The 27,238-nt window shown below is 40.9% G+C and overlaps 1 protein-coding gene across 1 annotated transcript in view; it reads left to right on the top strand.

Annotated features, from left to right (window-relative positions):
* Nucleotides 1-27,238, top strand: part of adgrb1a (adhesion G protein-coupled receptor B1a) — a gene marked incomplete at both ends in the record, with an annotated part of 145,802 nt that overhangs the window by 54,565 nt on the left and 63,999 nt on the right. Inside the window, 11 exons of the mRNA XM_080038830.1 lie at nucleotides 280-384; nucleotides 2,286-2,453; nucleotides 3,173-3,352; nucleotides 3,754-3,918; nucleotides 10,881-11,045; nucleotides 11,419-11,520; nucleotides 11,622-11,728; nucleotides 12,490-12,684; nucleotides 13,816-13,884; nucleotides 17,086-17,194; nucleotides 19,129-19,272. Coding sequence (XP_079894956.1) covers nucleotides 280-384; nucleotides 2,286-2,453; nucleotides 3,173-3,352; nucleotides 3,754-3,918; nucleotides 10,881-11,045; nucleotides 11,419-11,520; nucleotides 11,622-11,728; nucleotides 12,490-12,684; nucleotides 13,816-13,884; nucleotides 17,086-17,194; nucleotides 19,129-19,272 — 1,509 coding nt within the window. The remainder of the gene's footprint in view (nucleotides 1-279; nucleotides 385-2,285; nucleotides 2,454-3,172; nucleotides 3,353-3,753; nucleotides 3,919-10,880; nucleotides 11,046-11,418; nucleotides 11,521-11,621; nucleotides 11,729-12,489; nucleotides 12,685-13,815; nucleotides 13,885-17,085; nucleotides 17,195-19,128; nucleotides 19,273-27,238) is intronic.

Genomic DNA, 27,238 nt, shown 5'->3' on the forward strand with positions numbered 1-27,238 from the left:
CATGTGTTAATGTGTTTTTTTTCTCCATGAAGTCATTCTAAAATAGGTCCTTGAAAATCCAGAGGAACACTGTTACATACAGACAACTGACAAAACATAAACTTATCACTGCATTACATTTTACAGCACATTTAATACCAACAGCACAACAAAAGTCCCAAGTTTGGCTGATGCTTTTTCTGGGTGACCAATCACGTCACGGTTGTGTCCCAAATATTAAGCCATTGATTAAGGAGGAGCTCTGGTTGCTAACCCCCCCGGCCTTGCCTCACCCTTTAGGCAAAGGTGGCCATCTCTCTCGCAGCCAATCACTTCGCTCGGTGGACAGCCGCAAGCGTGAGGACGTAGACAAGACCCGCAGCGGACAGCAGAGCCCTCAGACAGGTAAGACAACGGGACGCAGAGGGAGCCCATGCATCAGTCACTGTGGAAGCTTGGGTGACCACAACACTTAACAATATATACATGTACCTACATACAAATACAGACACAAAGTAGGGATTAGATCTCACTTATAAAGGTAGAACATCTATCAAAATCTCCCAAAGTAGTGCCTTTGTCTGAAATGGACTAATTCCAACATGAACCCTGACTGAACATAGTGAAATTGTATTTGATGTGAGGTCACAGCGCAGAACAGTAACTGTGCCCTGTCTGTAAAACACTGTATCAAATGGAACCCCCCTCCTCCTGCTCTCGATTAAAGTAATGCTCTACACAAAATCAGGAGCAGCAAGCACGCAATCCTCTGTAGGCTGAAAGATATAGAAACATGTCAAAAATATTAGGCCTTACTGACTACTCCAGCTCTGGGTTGCCATATACAGTTACTGAGCACAAGTTTACTGAACATCTCTGTGCTGTGTGAAGATAACAAACATGGCAACCTGGATTTGGAATCCATCCTAACCATTCTAAATCTAAGCTGTCTGCAGCCCATGCTCTTCAATGAGAGGCAAAGTACAATCTTGTTTGAGCCTACAGGGAATGCAGGTGTGATACAAAATATTTGTTATGTGTGAAGTATCACTTTATTTGCCAATCAGTTCCCCACATCCTTTTTAAGTTCTTAAGTTCTCCCTGCTCCCCCAAGCCGTGACCGGATAATGTTCACTTATTGGCCAGCTGACGCGTCATATGGTCAGTCATGGTCATAACAAAGAGGACTGACATATCCTAAGCCAGTGGCATTGACTTCTCCCTGAAGACAATGCAGAGGGTATGACATCAGATCCCTACAAATGAATAAATATAGCTGATCAGAATCCGGGCTGTATTTCAGGGTCTGCCTCCTTTGAAGGATACAATGTACATACAATAGATATGCTGGTCTGCAGAGGATGTAGGCCTTGTTTCATGTTCCGTGTGACCTGGAAATCCAGACCCACATCTAGAACGATGTAGATCAATAGACCTTCAAGGGGCGGCACCGACGCGTGCATTTCAAATACCACTGCATGCAATTGGATAGCACTAAAAGCAAACAGAGCAATGAACAAGGTGACGTATTAAGCCCCGTTCGTTTAGCGAACGTCGGGGCTAACTGGTAAATTAAACTTTTGCCGTGGTCGGTCGGCAAAAGAACAAATTCATCCTTCTTGCTAATGAAAGATTTGAGTGCCATCGTCTGTTTATTTATTTTATTATTTATTAAAGAAAAAGAAAAGTCCAAATGTCGAGGCCAAACCCGTTTCAAACAATGTACCTGCAGCCATCTTTGTTGTTTACCATCACAACTTCAACAGCGCACACGCAGCACTGTCGTCATCCGGTTACGTCCTTCCCAGAGCCTCATACATAGGGCTCAGGCCTGTCCATAGCAGATAGCACTATTTGATTGGGAGTTCCACATTTTCCCACATAGATAATGAGCTCCAGTGGGCCGTCCCCAGAGTAGGCTTCAGAGCAGATTAAAACTTGCTAGCGCCGAGTCTGGATTTCCAGGGTTTGTTCTGTGCACAATGGTTCGGAAATCTGAGGTCCATCAAATACCAACAAGCATGTCTGCAAAAGTGGTTCTTAATGATCAGGACCATTTGAAGGACACTGTAGAATGAATCAGACTCATTCATTCAATTTGGAGATATTCGTCCTTTGTAGGAGGCGGTCCCTTGAAATGTGGCCCCACTAGAATCCACCCCTTTATCCACACCACATCCCTTTCTTCTGTTGGCCAACACAGGCTACATCCTGCATGGTAATTAGTTCTGGCCCTCTCCTTTCCTTTTTTCTCCTTTTTTCTCCCTGTATACCCTCCCTGTATCCTACCCGCCCTGCCTCCTTAGTAGACTCAGCTTCAGGGGAGGAGTGGTCGGCGTGGAGTGTGTGTTCTGCCACGTGTGGGGAGGGCTGGCAGAGTCGCACTCGTTTCTGTGTGTCCTCCTCCTACAGCACCCAGTGTAGTGGGCCACTGAGGGAGCAGAGGCCCTGCAACAACTCTGCAGTCTGTCCAGGTAAGCTGCCCACCCTCCCCCCAAACTCCTCCACTGCTCCATACTGCTCCACATCCCCCTGCTCTGGCACAGCTCTCTCCAGGACCCTGCCTCACCCATACTGCACACACACCACCTGACTCCCCTCCTCAGGGCACTTCACCTCACAGAGAGGCCTTCACCTGATGTTTAGATGATTCCTGCAAAATTGACAGATCTGATGGTGTTCTTCAGGCCTTCTTCATGCAGACAGGCAGGGAGACTCCTAAACTTAGAAGTCATTTAGCCATATTATCACTGTGTAGACGATCCAGGTAAAGTCAAACAGAATAGTGGTTGTTCTCAAAATCCCTTTTTGTCAAATCAGTGAATATCTCCTCACGATCCGCTACCTGTCACTGTGTGTGTGAGTGTGCTGAAAAGAATCTGGTGTTAATACACAGCCCAGGCTCTGTGAACTGGTAAGTAAACAAAGGGCATGTAAACAAAGGAGGCCCACCGTAGCATGTAAACATAGCCATTTACAGAGCCTAGTCTGTGCATTAACACCAGGTTTTTTTTAGCGCACTCACAGTACGGACAATAAGCAAATTGTGTGGAGATATTCACGGATTTGAAGAAAAATGTATTGTGTCAACAAACATTCTCAAGATATGCTTACCCCACCTTTACATCACTACAGTTTGTAGTGTGAGTGAAATTGTCTTGGTGTGTCTGTCCGTCTATAAATCATACCCTAGCTGCTCTGATTGCAGTGCACGGCGCGTGGGATGAGTGGTCACCGTGGAGTTTGTGTTCGTCCACCTGTGGCCGAGGTTACAGGTCCCGGACCAGGACTTGTGCCCCCCCGCAGTTTGGGGGAGACGCCTGTGACGGCCCAGAGAAGCAGACCAAATTCTGCAACATAGCTGTCTGTCCAGGTAAGGACCATTCTAATCACCATACAAATGATAACTTAAGTTACAAAAAAAGGGGAACGAACAAGAGACAGGACTCTTCCCTAAGACAATACACAAAACAATTGTTCAGTGCATATCTGCTTTTTTTTACTAAACCTTGTCCCCTAAGCATCTCTCTCTCTCTCTCTCTCTCTCTATATATATATATATATATATATATATACAGATATACAGTATATACTATACAACCGTCTTGAACAACCATTATTTCAACCTCTAAAGCACTTAGATCACTATTCTGAAGGTTATTACAGAAGGATTCGTTTATATGTTGTTAGGTGTCTGGCCCTAACCCAAAATACATCAGATAACTAGCAGTGTGTGTGCTCTCTTGTCTATGTGCCTGTTTGATCCATGTGCAGTGGATGGACTGTGGAATGAGTGGTCCAGCTGGAGCTCGTGCTCGGCCTCCTGCTCTAACGGGACCACCCAGAGGACCAGGGAGTGTAACGGGCCGTCCTACGGGGGCTCAGAGTGCAGAGGGGAGTGGCTGGAGACGGTGGACTGCTTCCTGGGAGATTGTCCAGGTATAACAGAGACTATCCCTGCATTCCGAATCACATACTTTCTACTATTTAGTATGGTAAAGTCAGGTCAAAATAACCATAAGACAAATTGAGAGAAAACCAAAAAGAAAAACAAACAAACAAAGACAAAACAAACACAAAAAGCAACATCGACATATAACAATTTGCTAGAACCTGCAAAACAACCACAGTTAACAACTGTGTCATCCACCTAACGACTGCCTTCTATCCTACAGTCAAAACTAAATTATTACACCAACTTCCTTGGCTTTTGTTGATCCTGCAAAGAGGAGCAACGGAAATAAATCTAACTCGTTTACGTTTTATCTCTGACTATTAGTCTACGTAATTTAAAGACCCTTTGAATATACAGGAATTCTTATGAAACTAAAGTTGTAAATGTTGATTTGCTCAGGTTGACTCGGATTAATAATCATTAAACACAAACTAGGTGTAAATAATAGCTTATGTTTCTGTCTCTTAATATTGTTGCTTGAGACAATTTAAAGGTAGATGGAAGAAACAAACAGAAAACTATGCACTGCACAAATGATCAGATCATTTTAAAGTATATAATGTCAAGATTACCACCCAAAGTATATTATATTTGCATGTGCTGTCTAATGATGAAATAATCTAAAAGTCCATGCTCACAACTCAAGAGAGGGGGATTTCAGTCATCATGGATATAAAGTCTACCATCGAAAGCTACTCAAACGTTTCAATAAATGCAGCACTTTAACATCTGCAAATACGCACTGTATTACCGTATGGCACACGGCGCATATGGCATAACTCACTTATTCAACCTCTTCTGGATGGCCGCTCCTGATATGTTTCTGGAGGAAGACATGTACATCTTGAGGCGACAGAAATGTATAGTTCTTTCCACCGTGTGTGATGCGGAGTTTAGCAGGGAACTGCAAACCGTACTGGATTCCCTCCGAGCGGAGCCTCTGTTTCACCGCGTCATAGGCTTTCCTCTGACGTTGCACTTCAGCGGAGAAGTCGGAAAAAAACTTCACTTGCCTGTTTTCGTACATAACTTTCCCCTTTGCTTGCGCCACCGTCATCACACAAACTTTATCCTTGAAGTTTAAAAACTTCATGATTAACGGCCTGGGAAAGGGGGCAGAGCGAATGGATTTTGCTGGACCGATGGGGAAGCTGGGGATACGATGAGCCCGTTCAATCCGCACCGCCGTAGGGAAATTCTCAGCACCAAGGATGTCGGGGAGCCACTTCTCCAGGAAGGCTTCTGCATCCCTGCCTTCTGCGCTTTCTGGGAGGCCGATGAGACGGAGATTGGAGCGACGTGAGCGATTCTTGAGGTCCTCGTTCTTCTCATTAAGAAACTTTACTTGCGTTTCCAATTCCGTCATCTTGGCTGTAAGCTGCGCTGCTGTATCTTCCGTGTCACCTATGCGGGTTTCAGCTGTGGTTAACCGTGCTCTGATTGTATCCAGATCGGTTCTGATGTGTGCTATACCGTCAAGGACTTCACGATGTCGCTCTAAACTTTCTGCCTTTAGTGAATTCATGGCCGCAAGTATAGGATCTGGCTGTTGGGGATGAATGTCATGTGGAGACTCTTCATCGGAGACTGCGGCTGTGTCAGTCATCTTGGTGTTGCCATTATCCGCTGGCGGTCTAGCAGCCTCCTCGTCCTCATTAGCCCAATGCTCGTTGCTAGCTAGCGTCGACCTTGTTGTTGGTATTTCAGCATTAAACTGATTTTCAGTTTTTTGTCTTGTTGAATTTTAGTTTTTTTCCCATTTTGGTTTGCTTTCTCCGCCTTAGTTGCCGTTTATGATTCACTTGTCAGAGACTCACGAAGTGCGACTTTCTAGCTCAACGCCATAACCGGAAGTCCGGCTAAGATTTTTAGTTTTGAAAGCTACATCCTATTTGGGCGATTCTGACCCACAATCCAGTGGGAACCTGAAGTGACGTCACATCAACGGAGCCTCCATATGAAAACAAGCAGAGATGCGACGGATATAAAAGCAAGAGGCAAGATCAAGGCGCAATGTTATGATGAAATAAATAAGTAAAAGCATGTCCCAATAGTATGCATACTGCATCCTAACTAGATTATTTGTATCGTCGGATGTGGTATTTAGAGTGGAAAATAGAAAGAGTATGCGATTCAGAACGCAGGGAAGGCCACACCTACGACCAAATATTTCCTAACATTCCAGTCACGACAGATTTACTACAGTAGAAGGCCGCCAAAGCTACCTCAATAAAAGTGGCTATTAAATCATGCATCAATTAATTGAAACCCTTTAGAATTGAGGTCATTATAAATTAGAGGACACTTAACTACACCGGTCCTTTGTGTGTCTGCTAAATGATGTGGCTTCTTCAATACTGATTTAGTGACCCTGGAAATTCTGCCATAATAAAATCCCAATGAAAAAACACAATTGGCACACGGTGTTAGTGGATGGACTAATGGAATGTCAAGGTATTCTACATGGCCTAACCTGTGACTGTTTTATACAGTACATTTAAAACAGATGACAAGGGAGACAGGTCATTAAAAAAGCAATTCCTTTCCCTGCTGGGATTTCTTACAATGCATTTAAAAAAAAAGCTAAATTATGACATTTAGACAACATAACACAATGTCGCATTACGACCACATGTCGCTTTTTTATACTCTTAACTTGAGAAAAGTTATGTAGTTTGCCTATTAATGACTTAGATACAAGGTAGAGGTCTACAGAAACATCACACACACCATCACATCATTTAAAGATTACATTTAGAGCTTGCATGACTTACATGCTGTAGATTACAACAATATGCAGGTGGTCCTTAAAGCTAATTACTCATAATTAATCCTAAAGGTCACATATTATGCTCATTTTCAGGATTAGATATTATACTATACACAGTGGCGGCTCCTGACAATTATCTCAGGGGGGGGCAATTGTTGCCATGATGGCTGAAATGACCCATTCAATTGGTAAATTAACCTAAATCAGATAGCTAATATGACAATGTCATATTGCATTTAACAGTTTTTTTCCCTGTTAATCTGGTATAACCACTCTGGCAACATCAGACAAGCATTGTACATACAGTACAGTATTTTTGGACATCAAGTTAGTTAAAGGTGCTGTAAGCGGAATGGTTCTTTTAGCTAACTTCCTGTTAGTTACTGCAGTTAGCAGTCCCCTCGCTCGTCCCTCTGTCTCCACATTAATGCAGCGAGTTATCTAGCATCATCTCAGATTCTTAAGTGTGATAAAACATGATAAAAACCATCAAAACTTCTGGGGGCGCCCTTAGCTCAGTTGGTAGGGCATCCCCCCCATGGGCCTCGGCCAGCAGCGGACCCGGGTTCGATTCCAGCACGCAGTCGTTCTCTGCATGTCACTCCCCTCTCTGCCCCATTTCAACTCTGTCTCTACACTATCAATAAAGCATAAAAATGCAAAAAAAATCTTAAAAAAACAAAAACAAAAAAAACCCATCAAAACAGACATTGGGAAGGATTTGTACCTGCTCTGCCACTGTAGGCGCATAAACATTCAGCCATCTGTCGCTCTGGCGTGCACCGGCAGTGAGACCATGAGTGAGACGGGTGTCGGTTTGTAGCGTTCTCATCACAAGGGGGAATAAATCTGACTGGTGTTTTTGAACACAGGTTTTCAGAAGGTGGAGTTGGATAAAAACAGAGTGTTTCTATCATACTTTCAAAGTCTCTGCACAAATGGTACCCATATTAATGTGGAGCATTTGCATAATAAGTGGCCTTTAAAAAGCATTTTTATGCTTTATTGATAGTGTAGAGACAGAGATGAAATGGGGCAGAGAGGGGAGTGACATGCAGAGAACGACCGCGGGCTGGAATCGAACCCAGGTCCGCTGCTGGCCGAGGCCCATGGGGGGGGACGCCCTACCAACTGAGCTAAGGGCGCCCCCAGATTGCCCCTTTTTTAAGTGAACCAGCATTATGAAGCAAAACCACACGTGATCTGAGGTCATTCATTCATTGGACAGACATTCTGGGGTGGAAAGAAGCAGGAAGAACGAAGTAAAAACTGCGAAATATAATTGATTGATAATTATAAATAATTACATCTAGCCTACAAATAAAGAAACAACATCAACTTATTGCTGTATGGTTATAATATGTAGCCCTATGTCAATGCCACGTTATGTGGCTTGTAGGCTACGATGTGAAAGAGCATTTTCACTGTATTTTTGCTGCTGGATGCGCGGCTCGCCAGAAGAATAGGCTCAAGCTGCTGGGTGTAAGTTGGGCGCAGCTCAGCTCCAAACTGAAAGGGATAGTATTGCAAAATAAAAACACACATGCAAAGTGCAGCGTGAACCTGTTGGCACTGTGCGGGAGAAGCTCCCCTCTCCTTCATCTGATCGAAATGTAATATATTGGCTTAGGGCTCCCAGTCAAACCATAACTAATCTTCCAAACAATGGCGATCACAACACCACCATCCCAAAATGTGAAGCTGACGGCGATTTTTTTTTAAATGAAAAAAAGAAAAGGCACAGTGCTTCCTGCATTTGGCCAAATTCACACCACAAACGGACTGCAGCAGAGTGCGTTTGGAAGCGCACAGAGACCACCTCTTCAGGTGGGCCTCTTCACCAAACCTTTTACTTTGAAGCACTAGTATTTTTACCTACTAGGCTTTCATAAAGGTTTGAAATAATAGATGTGTTAAGCTGCCTTCCAGCAGCCGCCAGTATTCATTTATTTCAAAATGATATGAATTATCTATGCATTGCATTACGTTTCAAGTCTCTGCTAGGTAATTCTAATGCTCTAGGCTAGGGAAACAAATACAAACCACTGGCAATTTTAAAAATCCAAACCAGTTGAATGTGTTTTGAACAATGATCATGTAGATTATACATATTAATGTACTTAATGAACTCTAACACATCTAACACTGAGATGGTCTGTATGTACGACTGGTATGTGAGTGTGACTCAACTTTTTATTTTCATGGATTATTCTCCCTTTCATTTAAGCTTGATCAAGTAAAAACATTTGAACAAAGGATGTCACACACTCATTGATTCGGTCAGGTCTACTACGCAGTACGGTCTCCTCACTAGTTCAGTTAAAGTGGCATTGTAGCGAGGTAATTAAAGCAACTTTGCTCTTTGTGACCAACATTTTGAACACAATCCCTTACATTTTTCTGATTGGCTTTTTAATAGAAAATGTTAGTCTCTCCATAATCTACATTTTATGATTTTTTTTTTTGCCATTCGTCTGATGTCGGAGCATCTGGTTGAAACAACTTCCTAGTCAGGGCTTATTTTCCTCCAATGAGTTATATCCTTATGAAATGTGTGTCCGCTGAAAGTATATTGTCAGAAAATCAAATTGAGTTTGAAATACAGTTTCCAGGCCCTTATGAATCTCTAACCAGTTGGATGTCATTTTCGGGCAATCCCAAAATATATGATAATGGTTGCCTACATCTGAACCATATTACCGCCAGCAATTTGTCCCAACACCTTGACACTCTTCTGGCCCGGGTAATGTAGAATCCTGTGATGATCTTCAGATATAAGCATTCCTCCTCCTCTGTCCCACTTATCTTTAAAGTAGGGCTGTCAAACGATTAACATTTCTAATCAGATTAATCACAGGATTCTGTGGATTAATCACGATTAATTTTACCATTCAAAATATGCCCGAAAAATTCGAATTTTCTCTGTATATTGTTGTATGAACGGAAAGATAAGGTGGATGTGTACATTTAAAATTAGTATGTTTAATAATTGAAAATCCAAATGATGGTTTTAATACTGAAAGTAAATTTAAATCAAACTAAAATATATACCTACCACACCATAATTCAATTGGTCTGTCTCTTTACTATGTCTTTGGGCAAATATAGGATAGGCTATAGAATGGCATTTATTTGGTGAATCTATAGGTTGTGCATTCTTGAATACAACTTGATTACAGTCCGCGGTGTGTGTGTGTGTGTGTGCGCGCGCGTGCGTGTGTGGGTGCGTTTGTACGTGCGACCACGTCCTAGGGGACTGTTCATTTGTGCCAGGAAGCCGACGTTGATGTCTGATCACACACACCTCTGAAAACTGCAGACATTTGTGTCCTCGCGGGCTCTGAACAGAGCGGACAATGTTTCTCCTCCTGTTGCTCCCGACATCAACTGTCACCCGCGGCAGTTGATTTTATATACTATCTATGCCCCCGACACAGACGTGACCGTTAGCAGTTTAAAAACTTAAAACACGGCATGGGCTAACGTGCTGCTATGTTTGGCTGCGCGCAGCTACTGATCCTGGGTCATCCACAACGTTAGAGTGACTGAAGTGCAGAGCCGGTGGGATGTAAGGGGCGGATCATTCTGCACATGCGTTAAATGCGTTAAAAAAATTAACGCCAATAATTCCAGAAATTAATCACCCTGCGTTAACGCGTTAATTTTGACAGCCCTACTTTAAAGTGATGGTTTATCGAATATAAAGAGTCTTGAAAACGTTTAGATAATCTGGATATCAGTTTACGTCCACTTCCAGATTTGTATGTTTCATTTTTCACTGTCTGCTTTTTCCAATCGCTCGGTCCTCATGTCGTTTATCCAATGTCTTACTTGTAGCTATCTAAATACAAATGTGGTTCTCCAATCCATAATATTTTTTAAAAGTTTCAAAACTCCTTTAAGTTTTGTATGAAGCGACAGTATGCTGTTAGCCCTTTACTCGTCCATATTTTTTATCTAGCTTTGTATCACTGAAATTCCTCCACAAGAGTGGGATCTCTCTCTCTCTCTTTCAATTAAAGAATAAACAAATATGTCCTGTACATATAGAGAGGGTCCTACAATATTTTGTTTGAGTCAGCCCTCTGTGTGTGTGTGTGTGTGTGTTTTCTATTGTGCCTGACCCAATCCTCTCCAACACACTCATGTACTGTATGTTGCATTGCATTTTGTCAGTGGATGGCAAGTGGCAGCCCTGGACTCTGTGGTCGGGCTGTTCTAAGACCTGTGGAGGAGGGAGCCAGCAGAGGAACAGGGTCTGCTATGGGCCCTTCTTTGGTGGACTGTCCTGTCCCGGAGAACCGGAAGAGATCCGGCGCTGTAACGAAAAGAAATGCCCAGGTCAGTGTAGGGGGAACACAGGCTCATGATCCACTTCTATCACACCCCTTTCCACCTCCAGGTCCCATCTCAAAACACATCGTTTTAAATACCGGTACTCTGTCTAATGGTTATTTATCACTCACTTTCATCCCACTAGTTCATCTGTTCTTAAGGACTGTAAACACTATAATGTGTCTTGTTCCTTTGATTAGTATTGTTGTTGTTCTTGTTTGTTTTAAGGCCCTGAACAATGGCACAAAACTTGGGTGTTTTGAAAGGCGCATATTAATAACATAATTTATTATTATCATCATCATCATCATCATCATCATTATTATTATTATTATAATCCAGTTCTATAAAGCTCATGTACTCTTCTTTTTGTTGGTAGAACCTCATGAGATATGTGGGGAGGACAACTCCTCTAATGTTGTCTGGAAGATGACCCCGTCTGGGGACACAGCAGCAGTGCGCTGTCCTCCCAATGCCATGGGTGAGCTCAGGGCCTCACTATCCATAACGCTCAATGTTCTAAGAGTCGGATTAGTAAGAAACAATGTGGTGATACACATCTTGTTTTATGTCTTCACACAGGGCTCATCCTACGACGCTGCTCCCTTGACGAAGAGGGCATTGCCTTCTGGGAAAATCCCACCTATATGAAATGTATTTCCAATGACTATCGCAGTATACAAACTTTGGTGAGCAAAGACATGTTTTTCTTACAAACACCTGAAAGGGGGTCTGGTTTCTCCTGTTTGGATCGCTTTTGCAAAAATATTTTAATAGTATCAAGTCATTATTTATGTGATGTCACATGTCAGTAGAAAATTCCACTGAGTTTATCACAGAAACTAAAATGTACCATTTTGTGAAAAAAACAAACATTTAAATGGCATGTGTTAATAACAAATTAAAATCAAAAATATTAAAAACTAAAAGGAAATCTTTTCCCAGGGTAGCTGAGAATCCAGCTTCTTGGAAGGCCTTGAGTTTTAAACCTGTCCGTAATAAAACAGTCCCATCTGGACTCAGTTACAGTCTTTATAAGGAATGTCACATTTCTATTGGTAATACATCTGGATTATTATGTGGGGCTCGTCAATGGGGAATTCGATTAGAGAAGCAATGGTCACATAGAAAAATTTAAATGAAAATTACTTTATTTTTCTGGCCAAAAATAGTTTGTAGTTTTACTAGATGACAACACAAAATGGCTACTTGGATCACCATGCAAATATGAATGTATTTGAGTTACCAGCAAGCTACTACAGAATGGAGTTACACTAGTTTAATACTTGTAGTTCACTTCTCCCAAACACTGTCAATCACTACTGGTGCTGTTATTTTATAACGTCTTCCAAGAGGTATGTGACGTATTGCAAGCTAAAATCAAGACTGAAGACATGATATGTGGATCAATTTGTGTGAAATCTAACACCAGCCTCTCTCTCTCTGTCAGACCCGGGAACACCTGTCCAAAGCGCAGCGCGGCCTTGTGGGAGATGGAGTTTCAGAGGTGATGACCAAGCTGAGGGTGACCTCCAGTGATGGGACCAGTTACAGTGGCGATCTGCTAGCCATCCTCGATGTGCTGAAGAACATGACAGAGATCTTCAGGAGGGCATACTACAGCCCCAGCAGTGCAGACATGAGGGTGAATTAACTGATCGGACTACTAGTAGTGTGGTGCTGTTTGGAATGCTACCCGAGTTTATAAAATCTAGTATGTCCAAGGAGCTGTGTTTTGACTGGGTCTTGATGAAGATGATGATCAAGACTGGGTATTGATGAATTCTACAACTCCCATGTTCCAATGTCATAGCACCTTTGGTTACACACTTGTAAACACCCTTGTCTTTATTCCCACATCCATTTAGATTGGACATTTGTATTAATGGATAGCCCATTGAGATGAATCATCTGGTTTAGAGGGGGGTCCTTCATAAAGCAGAAAATCCATTGCAACAGACACCATCACATACAACATATACACGTACAAGCTCTCATTTACCAACTTCCCACACATTATTCCCATGGACACACTGTAACTCTCAAGGATACATTTGAAGTGTGAAGCAATGTCCTGCAATAACGACGTGGATAATAGTAAAGACACATTTCCTTAAACTCACATTGTTTGGGTATTTCTATGGGATAATCTTCAGATGCGTATTAGGAGGAGGCAGGAAGGTGTGTGTGTGGGATTGAGTCAAACAGTTCATTGATGTGTTTTAGGGACAATGGAGCACAGAGTGGCACAGAGTAAGAAGATATAGAATCCTTTTATACACATATTTGATGATACCATGTATTATTGTATTGTATGTGTTGATGAAAAGAAACCATTCAGACCATTACCAGGTTAATTAAAGGTGCGCCTCTTAACTTTGGGTGTGCAAACATTTAATCAGATACTGTATTTTATCTCATAATAACTGAATAATCAAACTTTCTTCTAGGGGAAAATCGGGTCCCTGGAACACTGTTTGAAGTGAGAAAGCTTCCTGAAAAGTGACTGTTTAACTGTTGTAGTTTACAGCAGCATGGCCCACAGTTTGGTTCACATACATATTATAGTCTTATGTTTGATTCCATGTGCCTCAAATGAATTTAGTTTAGATTTATGATCATTGAATTGTAGAAATGTAGAAAACTAACTGCATAATCTGCAAATGTTAACAAATCCCACTCTGAAACTGCATAGTGACCCTTTAGGTCTGATATCAGAATGTAAAGCTAATAATGTGGCATCATGTCAAACATTTTTCTCTTTGTTTTTTTCCAGAACTTTGTGCAGTCGGTCAGCAACTTGTTGATGGAAGAAAACAGGGAGAGATGGGAGGAAGCACAACTGGTTAGTACCAGGATCCAACTTCTCAAACTCATCTGTTATTCAATCTATTTCTAGGACAGCAATAATTACAAGTCTGAAGGGTGTTGACTGGAGGAGTTAAACATTGTGACGCAGGTGGACACACACACACTCGCACACACACACACACGCACGCGCACACACACGCACGCACACACACACACACACACACGCACGCACACGCACACACACACACACACACACACACACACGCACAGCCTACCTGTGTCTCTGCGGACTAACAGAAGGAGTTCTGCTGACAGGAATAGATAGAGCTAATGAGTAAGGTCCACGCACAAAACACCCACTCACCCATCTGCTGCACTCATCCCCACACACACACACACACACACACACACACACACACACACATCCAGCCAGCCAGCCTTTTTCTCAGGAGTCTGAACATGGAAGCATCAAAACACTGCCTTATAAATCAAATTTGGTCTTCTCTAAAGATGCATCAATCCGCTATCTTTTCAGTGCTATCCAAGTCCAATATCTGGCTTTTGGATATGGGCCGATACCGACACTGTCCCATATCATAATTATTGTACATTTCTTTGTTGGTGGTGATGTTATGTTTAAGGTTAGCAAGGCTTAAGCGACACAGCAATTATAATTTAAAATACCAAACATATACAAAAAATACATAAAGTTTTATCTGAACTGCTTTGAACCGTTTGAATACAGAAGAACATCAGAACTCAACTCTTTTGAATTGCTAAATTATTTTTAACGTGTGCTATATCACATAGCTATGGTCTAACGTTTCAATTTCTTTCATAGATTTAGAGAAAGATCCCTAGTTTCCTCACAATGAGGACAGTTATGAAATGAAAATACTTTGTCTTCCACTATAACGGACTATATGATGAAGAGACAGTTGTTATTATCACTTTTTTTTATATATATATTATTTTTTGGCATTTTCAAGCTTTATTAGATATTACAGAGTTGAAATGGGGAGACAGAGAGAGAGGGTGATGACATGCAGTAAAGGTCTCCGGGTCGAATTTGAACCCGCGACCACTGCATCGAAGGCCGGAGCCAATATGGTACACACTCTATCCACTACATCACCGGAGCGCCCGATATAATCACTTTTATTACGTATTACTATTAAACGTCGTTCCTGATTCAACCAATGACCTCAATCGATATTGTTTGGTACGAACACAAACTATGCATTACCTGAGAACAATGTTTTTGTCTGGCTGTGTGGTATTTGATGTGTTTTGAATGTGCACCAGCTTGTAAGCAGCCAGATGGGTCCCTTTATTTTCTCAATGGTAAAATCAATAGCTAATCAGTCACTTGAAATGACTTGAAAGTTTGGTCCTGGTTTCTATCACAGTGGGAACCATGTGAAGTTTGAAAAAAGAAAGGTATGTTTCATCAAAATGCCAAACTTTCAGTGTGTGGACTATTATTGGATTACAAGACAGGTAAATATGCAGCTGGGGCCCCAGAACACAGACCAATGACTCCAATTCAACCATGTCAACATTACAGTAGTAGGGGAGAACAGGGTTATATGTCACACAGACCATTTCTAGGACTCAATGTACAGCAATACATCACAATCGTTATATCTTGGAACCAGTAGGTATGTAAAAATCCAGAATTGGGATCAGAGGTCACCTACATAGTCTTCCTTGGAGTAAGACTGCTGAATTTGAGGTGAGAGGACTGTTTGTGTTTTTCATGTCAAATTGAAAATATTTAGCTCCTCAGTATTTTTCTTCTAGGCTTTTACACAATGGGTTTATAACAAAACACTTGTTGCCCTAAAAAAGTGTGAAGGGTAAACTATAGTTTAGAATGTGGTTAGAAAGCTAATTAGTTGTCAGATGGTTGTTGGCCTTGATGCTAGCAAGAAATTCAAATTGGGGTTGATCGTCACATTTTTTGGGGGGTTGGTTGTCACATGTTATCCAAAGGCTGCAGCCAGAAAAGGAACCCAATAACGAAATACATTTTAAGCTGTATCCTCACTGACACCCAAGAGAAGGAAAGAATAGAGCAGGAAAAGGCAGCTAGCATGCAAAAGAAAAAAGGGCAACAAAATCAAAACAATCCAGTGCATCAAAAACTAGACCAGCTGCCAAGGCTACAAGTTAAGTTATGTAGGCCTATTTGTCAACTTGACAACGCAACAAATTTAGTTCTGCTTTCTTGCCTTCTTTTTAAGATTATTCCCATTAAGATAACATTGTGACAAACAACCCCATAGTGTGTGACAACCGACCCCTTGATGGGGTTGGTTGTCACAATGTGTTGGGGTGTCTTTGACGATTAATTTCTTCTTTATTACAATAAGATAGAAAAAGTGAGGGGTACACATTTCAAGCCAACACCTTAAGCTTCAATTTAATGTAGGAATGACTATTGAAAGATGTTTAGGTGATGAGCAATTCTCACTAGAGTAAAAAGTGTGCCTACATTACATTACATACAAAACATTGTTGACTGTTTATTTGGATCTCCATTAGCGTTCACAAAGTGGTCACTAGTCTTTGCTGGCGTCCATACAAAAACAACAACAATTCAAAAAATAAATAAATGTCCAAATCAGGAGAGTGCTTTGGAAAATTGTCTGCAATAATGCAACACCATAGAGTTCATATTCTTACACTAAATGGATGTTGGGCTATCCATCAGGTCTTTCAGATTCTGTGCCTGATTTTGATGGGAGGGTTTTGTAATGTAATGTAACTTTATTTGAACAGGGACAATGTACAAAAGAAACATTAACCTTGTTTAGAGCAAGGAGAGATGCATTGTACATGTATGTGTATTTATTATACTATCTATGATTGTACCAGGTTTTAGCAAACTGCTATTTTCCACCTGTAGTCCCTGGGCAGGTAAGAACAATAAAAAGTACTTAACTAAACAAGACACAATAATATCTAAACATGGGATTAAACACTAAAAGGATAACAAGATACAATGATATAAATACATAGGATAAAAAAAGTTTATAAAAAATATATACCCCTGTCCTATAGCACTACAAAATTCTAGAAGTGTGTGCAGGTCTGTTGCGTGAAATCTTGGTCCTGCTCAATGTCTTACTTTACATAGCTTTGAAAACAAATCAAATATGTCACCACAACTTCTATTATACTGAACATCAGTCACCAAACATCCTGATCCTTTTCTGTGTTTGTCTCTCAGCTGGGGCCCAACGTCAAAGAGCTGTTCCGTCTGCTGGAGGACTTTGTGGACGTGATCGGCCTGAGGATGAAAGACTTCCAGGACATGTATGAGGTCACAGATAACCTAGGTCAGTGCAACCTCCATCCACTGCTATCTCTGCTCATCTAACTAAAGCTCTCTCTCTCTCTCTCTCTCTCTCTCTCTCTCTCTCTCTCTCTCTCTCTCTCTCTCTCTCTCTCTCTCTCTCTCTCTCTCTCTCTCTCTCTCTCTCTCTCTCTCTCTCTCTCTCTCTCTCTCTCTCTCTCTCTGTCTCTCTGAACAGCCATCTTCATAACTACCATACAAATACACTCACCGGCCACTTTACACACCGGTTCAATTTCTTGTTAACACATATAACTAATCAGCCAAAACCTGGACAGGACAACTTGTTGAAGTTCAAACCGAGCAACAGAATGGGGAAGAAAGAGTTTAAGTGACTTGGAACATAGCAATGTTGAGGGTGCCAGACGGGCTGGTCTGAGTATTTCAGAAACTGCTGATCTACTGGGATTTTCACTCTAAACCATCTCTAGGGTTTACATACTGTAGAATGGTCCAACAACTATTTAAACATTTAGACAGAGATGTAAAATGGCTGCAATTAAAATGAAATGGGTGAAAGTACCATATAGCCTAATTAAAACAGTTACAGGTAGAGTTCGGCATATTATGTCTAAATTTGTTAAAGGATATGAAGGTATTCGTTTTAATTGGTTGCTGTAAGTTGTTCCAGGAGTCTGGGGCACTGAAGCTATGTGGAACATATAACATGATAAAGCCCATCTGAAATGTGCAGCATTGCAGTCAAATATTGTGGTAGCTTCCCATCCAGGGCTTTGTCTATAAAAACACAATGGTATGTGTTGACATAAATGTTGACACATAAAGTCATTGTTCATAATGGTTCTAAATAGTGTGTTACTTGGAAATTAGTCAGAAGGATTCTTCATTTGGTTTTGAATGAAACAGATTAGCAAAATATTGGTATCGGATCTTTTATTTTCTTTATTCAAATATGAGTGACGGCATTAAATGTTGATTTAATGGCAGTTCAAATATGGTTGTATAGGAGAAATATACAGACGCAAACAGACAAGGTTTTAGTCAAATAAACACCTACCTAATATTAAAGAAGACATGTTATTGAAGTTATATAGACACAAATCTCAAAATTGACCAGTGCTTGAAAAAACTGTGTTTTTGCCGGATGTGTCTCATCTTACACACACAGATTGGCATTCATCCATTGTCTTCTACATTAGCCCACACATTTTAGCCGATGCATGTTATCTGGCCATTAACAGATACACATTATGCATTAGTCAAGTCAAATAAAAACATATAGCAGTATAACTTGGATAAATGGTTTTCCATATTAATTGTATCCAGGACCACTGGTCACACAACCCGATCTCACGCCGAGGCGTGAGATCCACACGCATGGACCCTCTATATATCTCCATAACATAAACAAAGACATGACTAAACAGTGAGCAACACTCAAAAGCTAAAGTTCAGTAAAAAAAAATTATTCATTATTTATGGTAGTTTAGCTCTCACAAACTCGGCTTCATCAGGACTGCACGCAACATAGGCCAGCAACTCCATCACAATGCGTTCCCATGATAAAATTCTGATTCAGATGTTGTTGAATATTATGATTGGTACACAGGGGGAAGCACAAGAAAAAAAAGACTATCCCTGCGTTCCAAATAACATACTCTTTCTTTTTACTACACTACATACTAAAGTACAGAAGAGTTTATGGGCCACAGGGGAGGAAAAAAAAACAGATAAGGAAGTTTTTTTTTTACATTATGTTGCGTAATGTCAAGAATAAAGACGAATACTCCAAAATGCTATTGGAATTAGTGGGGCATTTATGTATTTTCAGCATAGTACAATTGACGTGCACGTATTGGGACATCCTAATTTTTTTTTAGGCATTCTATATAGTCGGGAAGTATGGGGATTGGATCGCAGGGTATATTTTTACTGGTTAACTGTTCTCTTTTGCAGTTCTGAGCATCCATAAGCGTCCCGTGGCGGGTCATGCAGACATCAGCTTCCCCATGAAGGGCTGGAGGGGCATGGTGGACTGGGCCCGACACTCTGAGGACAGAGTCACAATCCCCAGGAACATCCTGTCTACTGGCAAGCCAGGTGAGAGAGCAAATACACACCTGCATCTATCCACAACCAAGCCACACATGACATACAGTAGAGACACAGCATGGAAGTGCATGCAGACAGCCCGTGGCATAGGCGATACATAGGATGCTGCCACGGACATCATTTCATCACATGGTATTGTAGCATCACTAAGATTGAGTCAAGATTCAAAAGGCTTTATTTGTCATTAATCAATCATTAATCAGTTTTATTTGTATAGCCCAACATCACAAATAGACATTTGCCTCAGTGGGCTTTACATTCCATACAGTATGACACCCCCTGCCCTTAGACCCTTAGCTCGGCTGAGAAAAAACTCCCAGTAAAAAACCCTTTATCGATTTTAAAATGATTGAGAAACCTCAGGGAGAGTTGACAGGGTAAGGGATCCCAGACATACTGCAATAGATGTCATAAGTAGAGAAAATCATTGTCATATACCATAGAATAAAATGAAAGTTTGAACAGATGATATTCAGTTTATATACACAAGAAAGGTAAAGTCTTACAGCAAGTATTCACATATGCAAAAGTTGTTGAACTGAAGAATATTATAAATAGATACATTTAAAACTAGATAAACAGGAATCAAATAGGTGATGACATTGATAGGTGGTTAGCCTGGCTGGCTGTCACCTCTCCCGATGTTGTTGGCTGAAGTTAAAGGTGCAGTGTGTAGAATGTATTGGTATTTTACCAAACAGACTTGCTAGAAAAGGAATATAATATTCATAAGTATGTTTTAATTAGTGTATAATCTTTTGAAATAAAAGTTGTAACTTAACAGCACTGTAGGGAAGAGTGACAACCGCAGTGCTGCGTCAAATTCATAATGTCATAATTCATAATGCATTCAGTCTCTTGTACGATTTATACATTTGTGTTTTCAGCGACAACACGCTCCTCCAAATACTGATTACAGCAGGCCTTTTCTCTCTTCTCTGTGACCATTCAAGAATGTCTGTATGGATCAGTGTATGTACAGCAACTCAGTTCATGTTTACTAAGAGGCAGCGGGCAACACAGAAAAGGCAGAAATATGGAACAGCATATGATTTATAAAGAAAGTGTTTACCGCCATTAATCTGCATAGCCAAGCATCCACTCAGACACAGTTACACGGAGATGGCTGTAGATTTAATGTTGAAAATAAAACATGCAGAGGAATAACAAAATCATGTTTATCTTTACCCGCTCTTCAGCAGCTACACAACAAAACAGACACTTTGTCTTCAATAAGGCCAGATGTTGTTCATAAATTGTTGATCAAAAACCCACTCGCCTTAACAATTAAATGGCACCCAACTGCAAACAGGAGCGTTTCCATACTTCTTTGTTGCCGATAGACAAAGGGAATTATAGCAGCTCTGTGCTCTTATAGCAGGGGAACACTGACAATACAAGAACTACTATGTCAATGCTTCTTCCATTTAGTGCCATTGTGAAAATGAATATCTGTGTTTTGATCAGACCAATCACTTTTGTCTCTGGTCACGTCTGAAATAGGCAACAATGTAGCATAGCAATGATATTAAGCATGAGAATAACATAAAGATAACAGAAAAGTGCAAAGGAAAACAAAGCACATTCACACAGCATTTAGAGAGTACATGCCATTTTATCTGTTAAGACTTTTCCCCCTGCAGAAAGGCTCAGTATACCTTCTCAAAAACATATCTATTTTCAGTTTTTAGTGGCATCCATACATGTAGTTGTAATTTCTTTGAATGCCCTTGTTTTGGGATTTATGTCAATCCAATGAAATAAGCTGTATCGGCCTGGATGTGATAGGAACAATATTGCTAGAGCATCATGTAATAATATTACATACAAATTCAATAACAACAGTTCTAATCTAAATTTAAGTACATGAGGGAAATTAAAAAAAAAATCTGCAAATTTACATTTCTATTTTTAATTGGATCACATTGTACATGTAATTAAAACTAAAATCCTTATCAGATGCATGAACTTACTCAATTGCCTAGTGTCTCTCTCTTAGTCTGGAGGCCAAGCTACCCTGCAACAAATATACACATCTCAGCTGCTTGTATCCAGAATGGGGAAATTAGAAGCTTTACCTTAAAGGCACTACGAGTAAGATGGCACGTTGGCGTCCCCTTTGGACAAAAGCGGTAGTATTTTTACGACGCCCGCTGTCGCAAATGCTCGTGCCAGGCGCGTGAGCGTGGACTGAGAAGGGCGCAATATAGTGCATGTTCGTGTGTTGAAAGTGTGAGGACTCTTTTCGGCTCCGTGAGAGTGCTTTTGACACTGCATCAACTAATGCCAGTCAGTACACACACCTGCTTGCAATGAGTTGATTCAGCAGCGTCACCTAACTACTCTCTCTCTCACGGAGCTGTGTCCTCACAGAAAGCGAATGAATGAGAGACGGCAGTTAGTAGACTATGGATCACGATGAGGTAATGTGTTTGTGTTGTTGATGTAAATAATGACTATTTCAGATAATGGTTATCTGATGATGGTGAAGCAAAGCAAACTTTGTGTTAGTACCAACCGCTCATTCATTTAGCAGTCTAGTTTCGCTCTCGTGAAATTGTATACACGTTGCTTGGCAACGTCCTCCCGCCCGCCTATCACTCACTCTCCCTTTTCGCTTTTCTTCATTGCATTCTCTTTTTTTTCTTTGATGGTTCAGCCCCGTTATCAGTCATTTATGACGACAAATAACTGTCTCAAACAAGGCTCCCGCTCCCCTTCCCTCACCTGGAGGGATAGGCTTCTCAAATCGCGTTGCAGCGCCACACTGAAATCTGCAACCAATACGGATATGTGACCATAGAGCCTGCACGAGCGAACCGAAAATCGGACTGGGTGTGCGACCAGACCAAAAGCAGTAATAAAAACTATATAAAAACGTCTTTCTTTGCACTGATGGTCTCGTTTGCTGTTAAAGGTAATTTATGATTATCAGAGGAAACATGAGGTTGTTTAAAAGATATTTAAATGTTACTCGTATCCGCTTTAAGGCTTAGCTCCCTCTTCATGACAAGAATCTGGCAAAATTGGAATAATTGGACTGCACTTCTATACTACTGTATACTGCTGACATTGTAGCAATCTGTCTATGTTGCAGCTGAGTTTCTTAAAAGGCATGCACAATCTAGCCCTGCCCTGCAATAACAACTCTATTCATTGGTTTTGTAATGATAGCGGGAACCTCATAGATATCTCAAAACCTCTGTAAATAAAACCCAAAGACATCGTTAGAGTTGGACAAATAGATGTTCTTATTCTTAAGTCTGGGAAGTAAATGTATAAAAAGTGTTTAGCCTCAATGCTCGGGAGAGAGTTTATAATACTGTCTGTGTTATAGTAATAGTTTTCATTGACATAAAACGTTTTTTTTTTCAAAGGGTGAGCTTTTAGACCCTCTGGTACTGTTGGGGTCAAATTGACATTATTGGGGTCTTAAAACCACTACACACATTAAAACAAACATTAACATCCTTTACATATACGTGATTAATGAGTGCTATTGATATTTGCTAGATTACATTGAAATATGGAAGTGTCAATCGTTTTTGTGATAAAGAATCAGAATCAACTTTATTTTGTCATTGCACATGTTTCACAGCAACACAATTCTGTTTACAGTTATGATATGTGTAACAAAATACACTATATACTTTAGACTTTGATGGCTTACATTTAGGAACAATTGTTGGTACTGGTGTACACACACACACAAGGGTTAAGAAGAGCAAAGGTGAGCTAAACGTCTCAGTGCTAGCAGGTTCACAGTTCCCAGTATAGCGGTTGGGGATATTTGCCAGTGGACCATTAAGCACGGCCCTGCGCGGCTAGCATGCTAATGAGGCCGTCACTCCTCATCAGGAGTCAACAGGAGCCAATCAGGAGCAATTAGAGAGAATTTGCTCCCCAGCTGGGAGATGTGTCTCAGGGGTGGCAGTGTTACAACAGCAGCCTGGCCCTCTCAATGCATATAGTCTGGACTCTGTGACACGCAGCTAAGTAGCCCTCTGATGCCTTGTTTACACTGATTGCTTGGGCCTGTCTCATGTCTCTAGGAATGTTCTGAAATATACCTTTTTTTTATTCTTCAAATAAAATGTTTAAACAAACGGCCATGGAAGCAAGAAAGGAATAGAGGGAGAATGTGTTTGATTATTTTGAACAATAAATCAATCAGTGTTGGGGGAAGCTTTAGCCAGAATGCAACTACAGTCACCAACATCTGAAAGACAGACAATTCATTCATAAGGTTTAACTATGTCAATACAAAAAGTGACCAACATCATTGCAGTGCGTCTGATATGAGACTTTCTTATATTGTATGAAAATGAATAAACAAAAAACAGCATTAATATTTCTGAAACACAGTTGCATGGTTTGCAAAAATATGAGATGTGACCAAGTTCAAACAACCTTAACAAAACCACTTGTTTGTTTAATATGAGACTTTGCAACGTTTACACATAATGGGCCTCATTTATCAAACTTGCGTGGAAACTGGTGCAGATTCTGGCGCAAATACCTCCCTATGCCAGGTATCGCGTGGGATTTATCAAACAGTCGTATCTCGCCAATCTCGGCGTACGCCAGGCCATTATTGATAAATGCGGCGGCTGAAAACAATCATATCACGCCCCTATATTTTCTCAGTTTAGAGGCCTCGCCCAGAGGTTTTACGACATGGATATGCGCATTACGGCACAGAAGAGGAACTTCTCTGAAGTAGAAATTGACAAATTAACAGCGAAAGAAAAAGAAAAAAAAGAGTTTCATTTCGGAGCATTACAAGCGGCATCAAAGAACGACAGAAGGCAGCAGTTAGGAAGGAAATAACTCCTGCGGTCAACAGCGTTGGTGTTGACAACAAACGATCTCCAGCGGTCAATTGCTATAAAACAGCATATACAATTATATGTCGCCATTTCTTTACATAGATGAAGAAAAAGTGGTCTGACTCAAAAATCCCCACTAAAAAAAGTGTGTTGCTGTTCTGAAATGCAACCAACGTGCGGGCATAATATAAGTGGTAGAGGAGAAACAGACGCACCAACTGTCCGATAATGGTCGGAGACAACTGCCCTTACGCAGTCCCATGCAGCGCTCCTAAGTGGCCGGTGTGCGCACTATTGAATCAGCTCTCCTACTCAGTTTCACACCATAAGCTGCACAATTTTAAGTGATTAATATCTTTATTTCGGTCTGAGCAAACACTGCATTTGTATTACCTTCTAATAATTGTCCAACAAAGTCATCGGCTACCCGGCACAGCCTGCACTGCGAGTCCATGCTGTTTACAAACTTGCGTACACGAGCTGAGAGCTGGCATGGGATTTGAGCATATCCTACGCTCACGTCCAAATTAATAAATGCCGAGGTTTGCGTGGAAATGTACGTACACCCATTTTTCTGGTCTACGCACGGTTGATAAATGAGGGCCAATGGCCCTCATTTATCAATTTTGCGTGGAAACTGGTGCAGATTCTGGCGCAAATACCTCCCTACGCCAGGTATCGCGTGGGATTTATCAAACAGGCGTATCTCGCCAATCTCAGCGTACGCCAGGCCATTATTGATAAATGCGGCGGATGAAAACTAGCGTATCACGCCCCTATATTTTCTCAGTTTAGAGGCCTCGTCCAGAGGTTTTACGACATGGATATGCGCAATACGGCACGTCCCTGAAGTAGAAATTGACAGAATAACAGCGAAAGTAGAAAAAAAAGAGTTTCATTTCGGAGCATTAGCCTACAAGCAGCATCAAATAACGACAGAAGGCAGCAGTTAGGAAGGAAATAACTGCTGCGGTCAACAGCGTTGGTGTTGACTCAAAATCGCCACTAAAAAAAGCGTGTTGCTGTTCTGAAATGCAACCAAATGGGGGTGCGGGGCTGCGGGCATAATATAAGTGGTGGAGGAGAAAAAGACGCACCAACTGTCCGATAATGGTCCCCATAAAATAAATACAGGTCTGCAGAGATTTGAATGATTAGAATGTATTGGCCCTTTTAGATAGCACTATTCAAAAGGGTTTTAAAAACTAAAAATAACACATTTAGCGTTTTACTGTATGACAGCATGCGCTTGGCAAGAGTGGTCAGCCCGGCCGTCAGCTGCACAAGCCGACCCGGCAGCGATCAGCTGTGAGAGCGCCCACCGTCCTGCTCCACCAGCAGATAGGAACAACGTGCCGGTTAACGGTGGAAATAAATCGCTCGCTTTAGCATTAATGACACATTAAAAGAGGAACTAACATCTACAAAGTGCGTCAAATAAATAAAATGTTAAGCTGAATGTTGTGCCGTGTATTTTTTTGTATCATAAAGAGCAGTGTATGTCTACTACATATTTAATACTTAGGCTAACATTTTGAATGAATGCAGCCCCCGTGCCTCAGTGTCCCCCCAGCTGCTCCAAGACGGAGACAACTGCCCTTACGCAGTCCCATGCAGCCCTCCTAAGTGGCCGGTGTGCGCACTATTGAATCAGCTCTCCTACTCAGTTGCACACCATAAGCTGCTTATTTTTAAGTGATTAATATCTTTATTTCGGTCTTATTTGCACTGCATTTGTATTATCTTCTAATAATTGTCCAACAAAGTCATCGGCTACCCGGCACAGCCTGCACTGCGAGTCCAAGCTGTTTTCAAATTTGCGTACACGAGCTGAGAGCTGGCGTGGGATTTGAGCGTACCCTACGCTCACGTCCATATTGATAAATGCCGAGATTTGCGTGGAAATGTACGTACACCCATTTTTCTGGTCTACGCAAGATTGATAAATGAGGGCCATTGTGTGTAAATATATATATATATATATATATATATATATATATATATATATATATATATATATATATATATATATACAGCCGCCGAAAAAATTAAGAGACCAGTCTGGATTTTTCATTTACTTCATGGAAATGCTCTTAAGGACAATATTTTTATTGTGAATTTGGTAGAAATGTTGTCAGTAGGCTAGTTTATAAAATAAAACCAATATGTTCTACTCGAACATATGCCTGAAGTAAAACAAGATACACTGAACATTTGGAGTGGTCTCTCAATTTTTCCACGTCTGTATATATAGTATATACTGTATATATTCTGGTTACAGGCTTCTTGTTATACAACATAAATATATGTTTAAATGCTGTGTCTCTTAGCAAAACACATTGCATTATCCTTGAAGTCTACCAAATGTGTTGAATATGTTTAGCATATTGCTAAGCCGATTTTGTTCAGCATTTTAAGTCAAGCATTGTTTCTGTTTCCATCCCCTGCTAGCGATCTGCTTCTTCTTCTTCACTGTCTTTGTATCGTGCATTGCAGTGTGTTGCTGCAACCTGTAAATCAGTGGGAGAGTGTGAGCCCATTGGTGGGACTCTGTATGATGTCACCTCTATCATGCCCTTGTGCACTAGATAAACTAAACCAGGACCCACTCATAGACAGACAGCTCCACAGTGCTAGTAAATATATATGTACAACTTCACAGGGACCCTTGAAGGTTGAACTGTAGGGCACACTTGGCATGTACCGCAATGAATGAAGTAAATATAAATCTGGAAAAATTAATACATTTAAATTGATGAATATTTAACAATTGGGAACATTTTACTTTGCGGCTGTTTGGATTGATTCATTGATAGTTTAAGATAACCTATTGAAAATGGCTTTATTAAACCCACTCTACTGACATGCTCATGTTATATGTTTCACACGCCCGGTCTGAGCTTGGAAAGACAGCTTTTAACTTCAGTGCCCCTGACTCCTGGAACAGCTTACAGCAACACATTCAAAGGAATACCCTCATATCCTTAAACAAATTCAAACATATCTTTAATCGGCTGAACTCCACCTGTAACTGTTTTAATTCACCCATTTAATTAAGGCCCGAGCACCAAATGGTCCTATCTAAACCTGAAGGATTTTTATTCTTATTACGTTTCTTAGTCATT

Source organism: Ammodytes marinus (genome assembly GCF_949987685.1).
Source record: "Ammodytes marinus genome assembly, chromosome: 13".
In the NCBI taxonomy this organism is placed as follows: domain Eukaryota; kingdom Metazoa; phylum Chordata; class Actinopteri; order Uranoscopiformes; family Ammodytidae; genus Ammodytes; species Ammodytes marinus.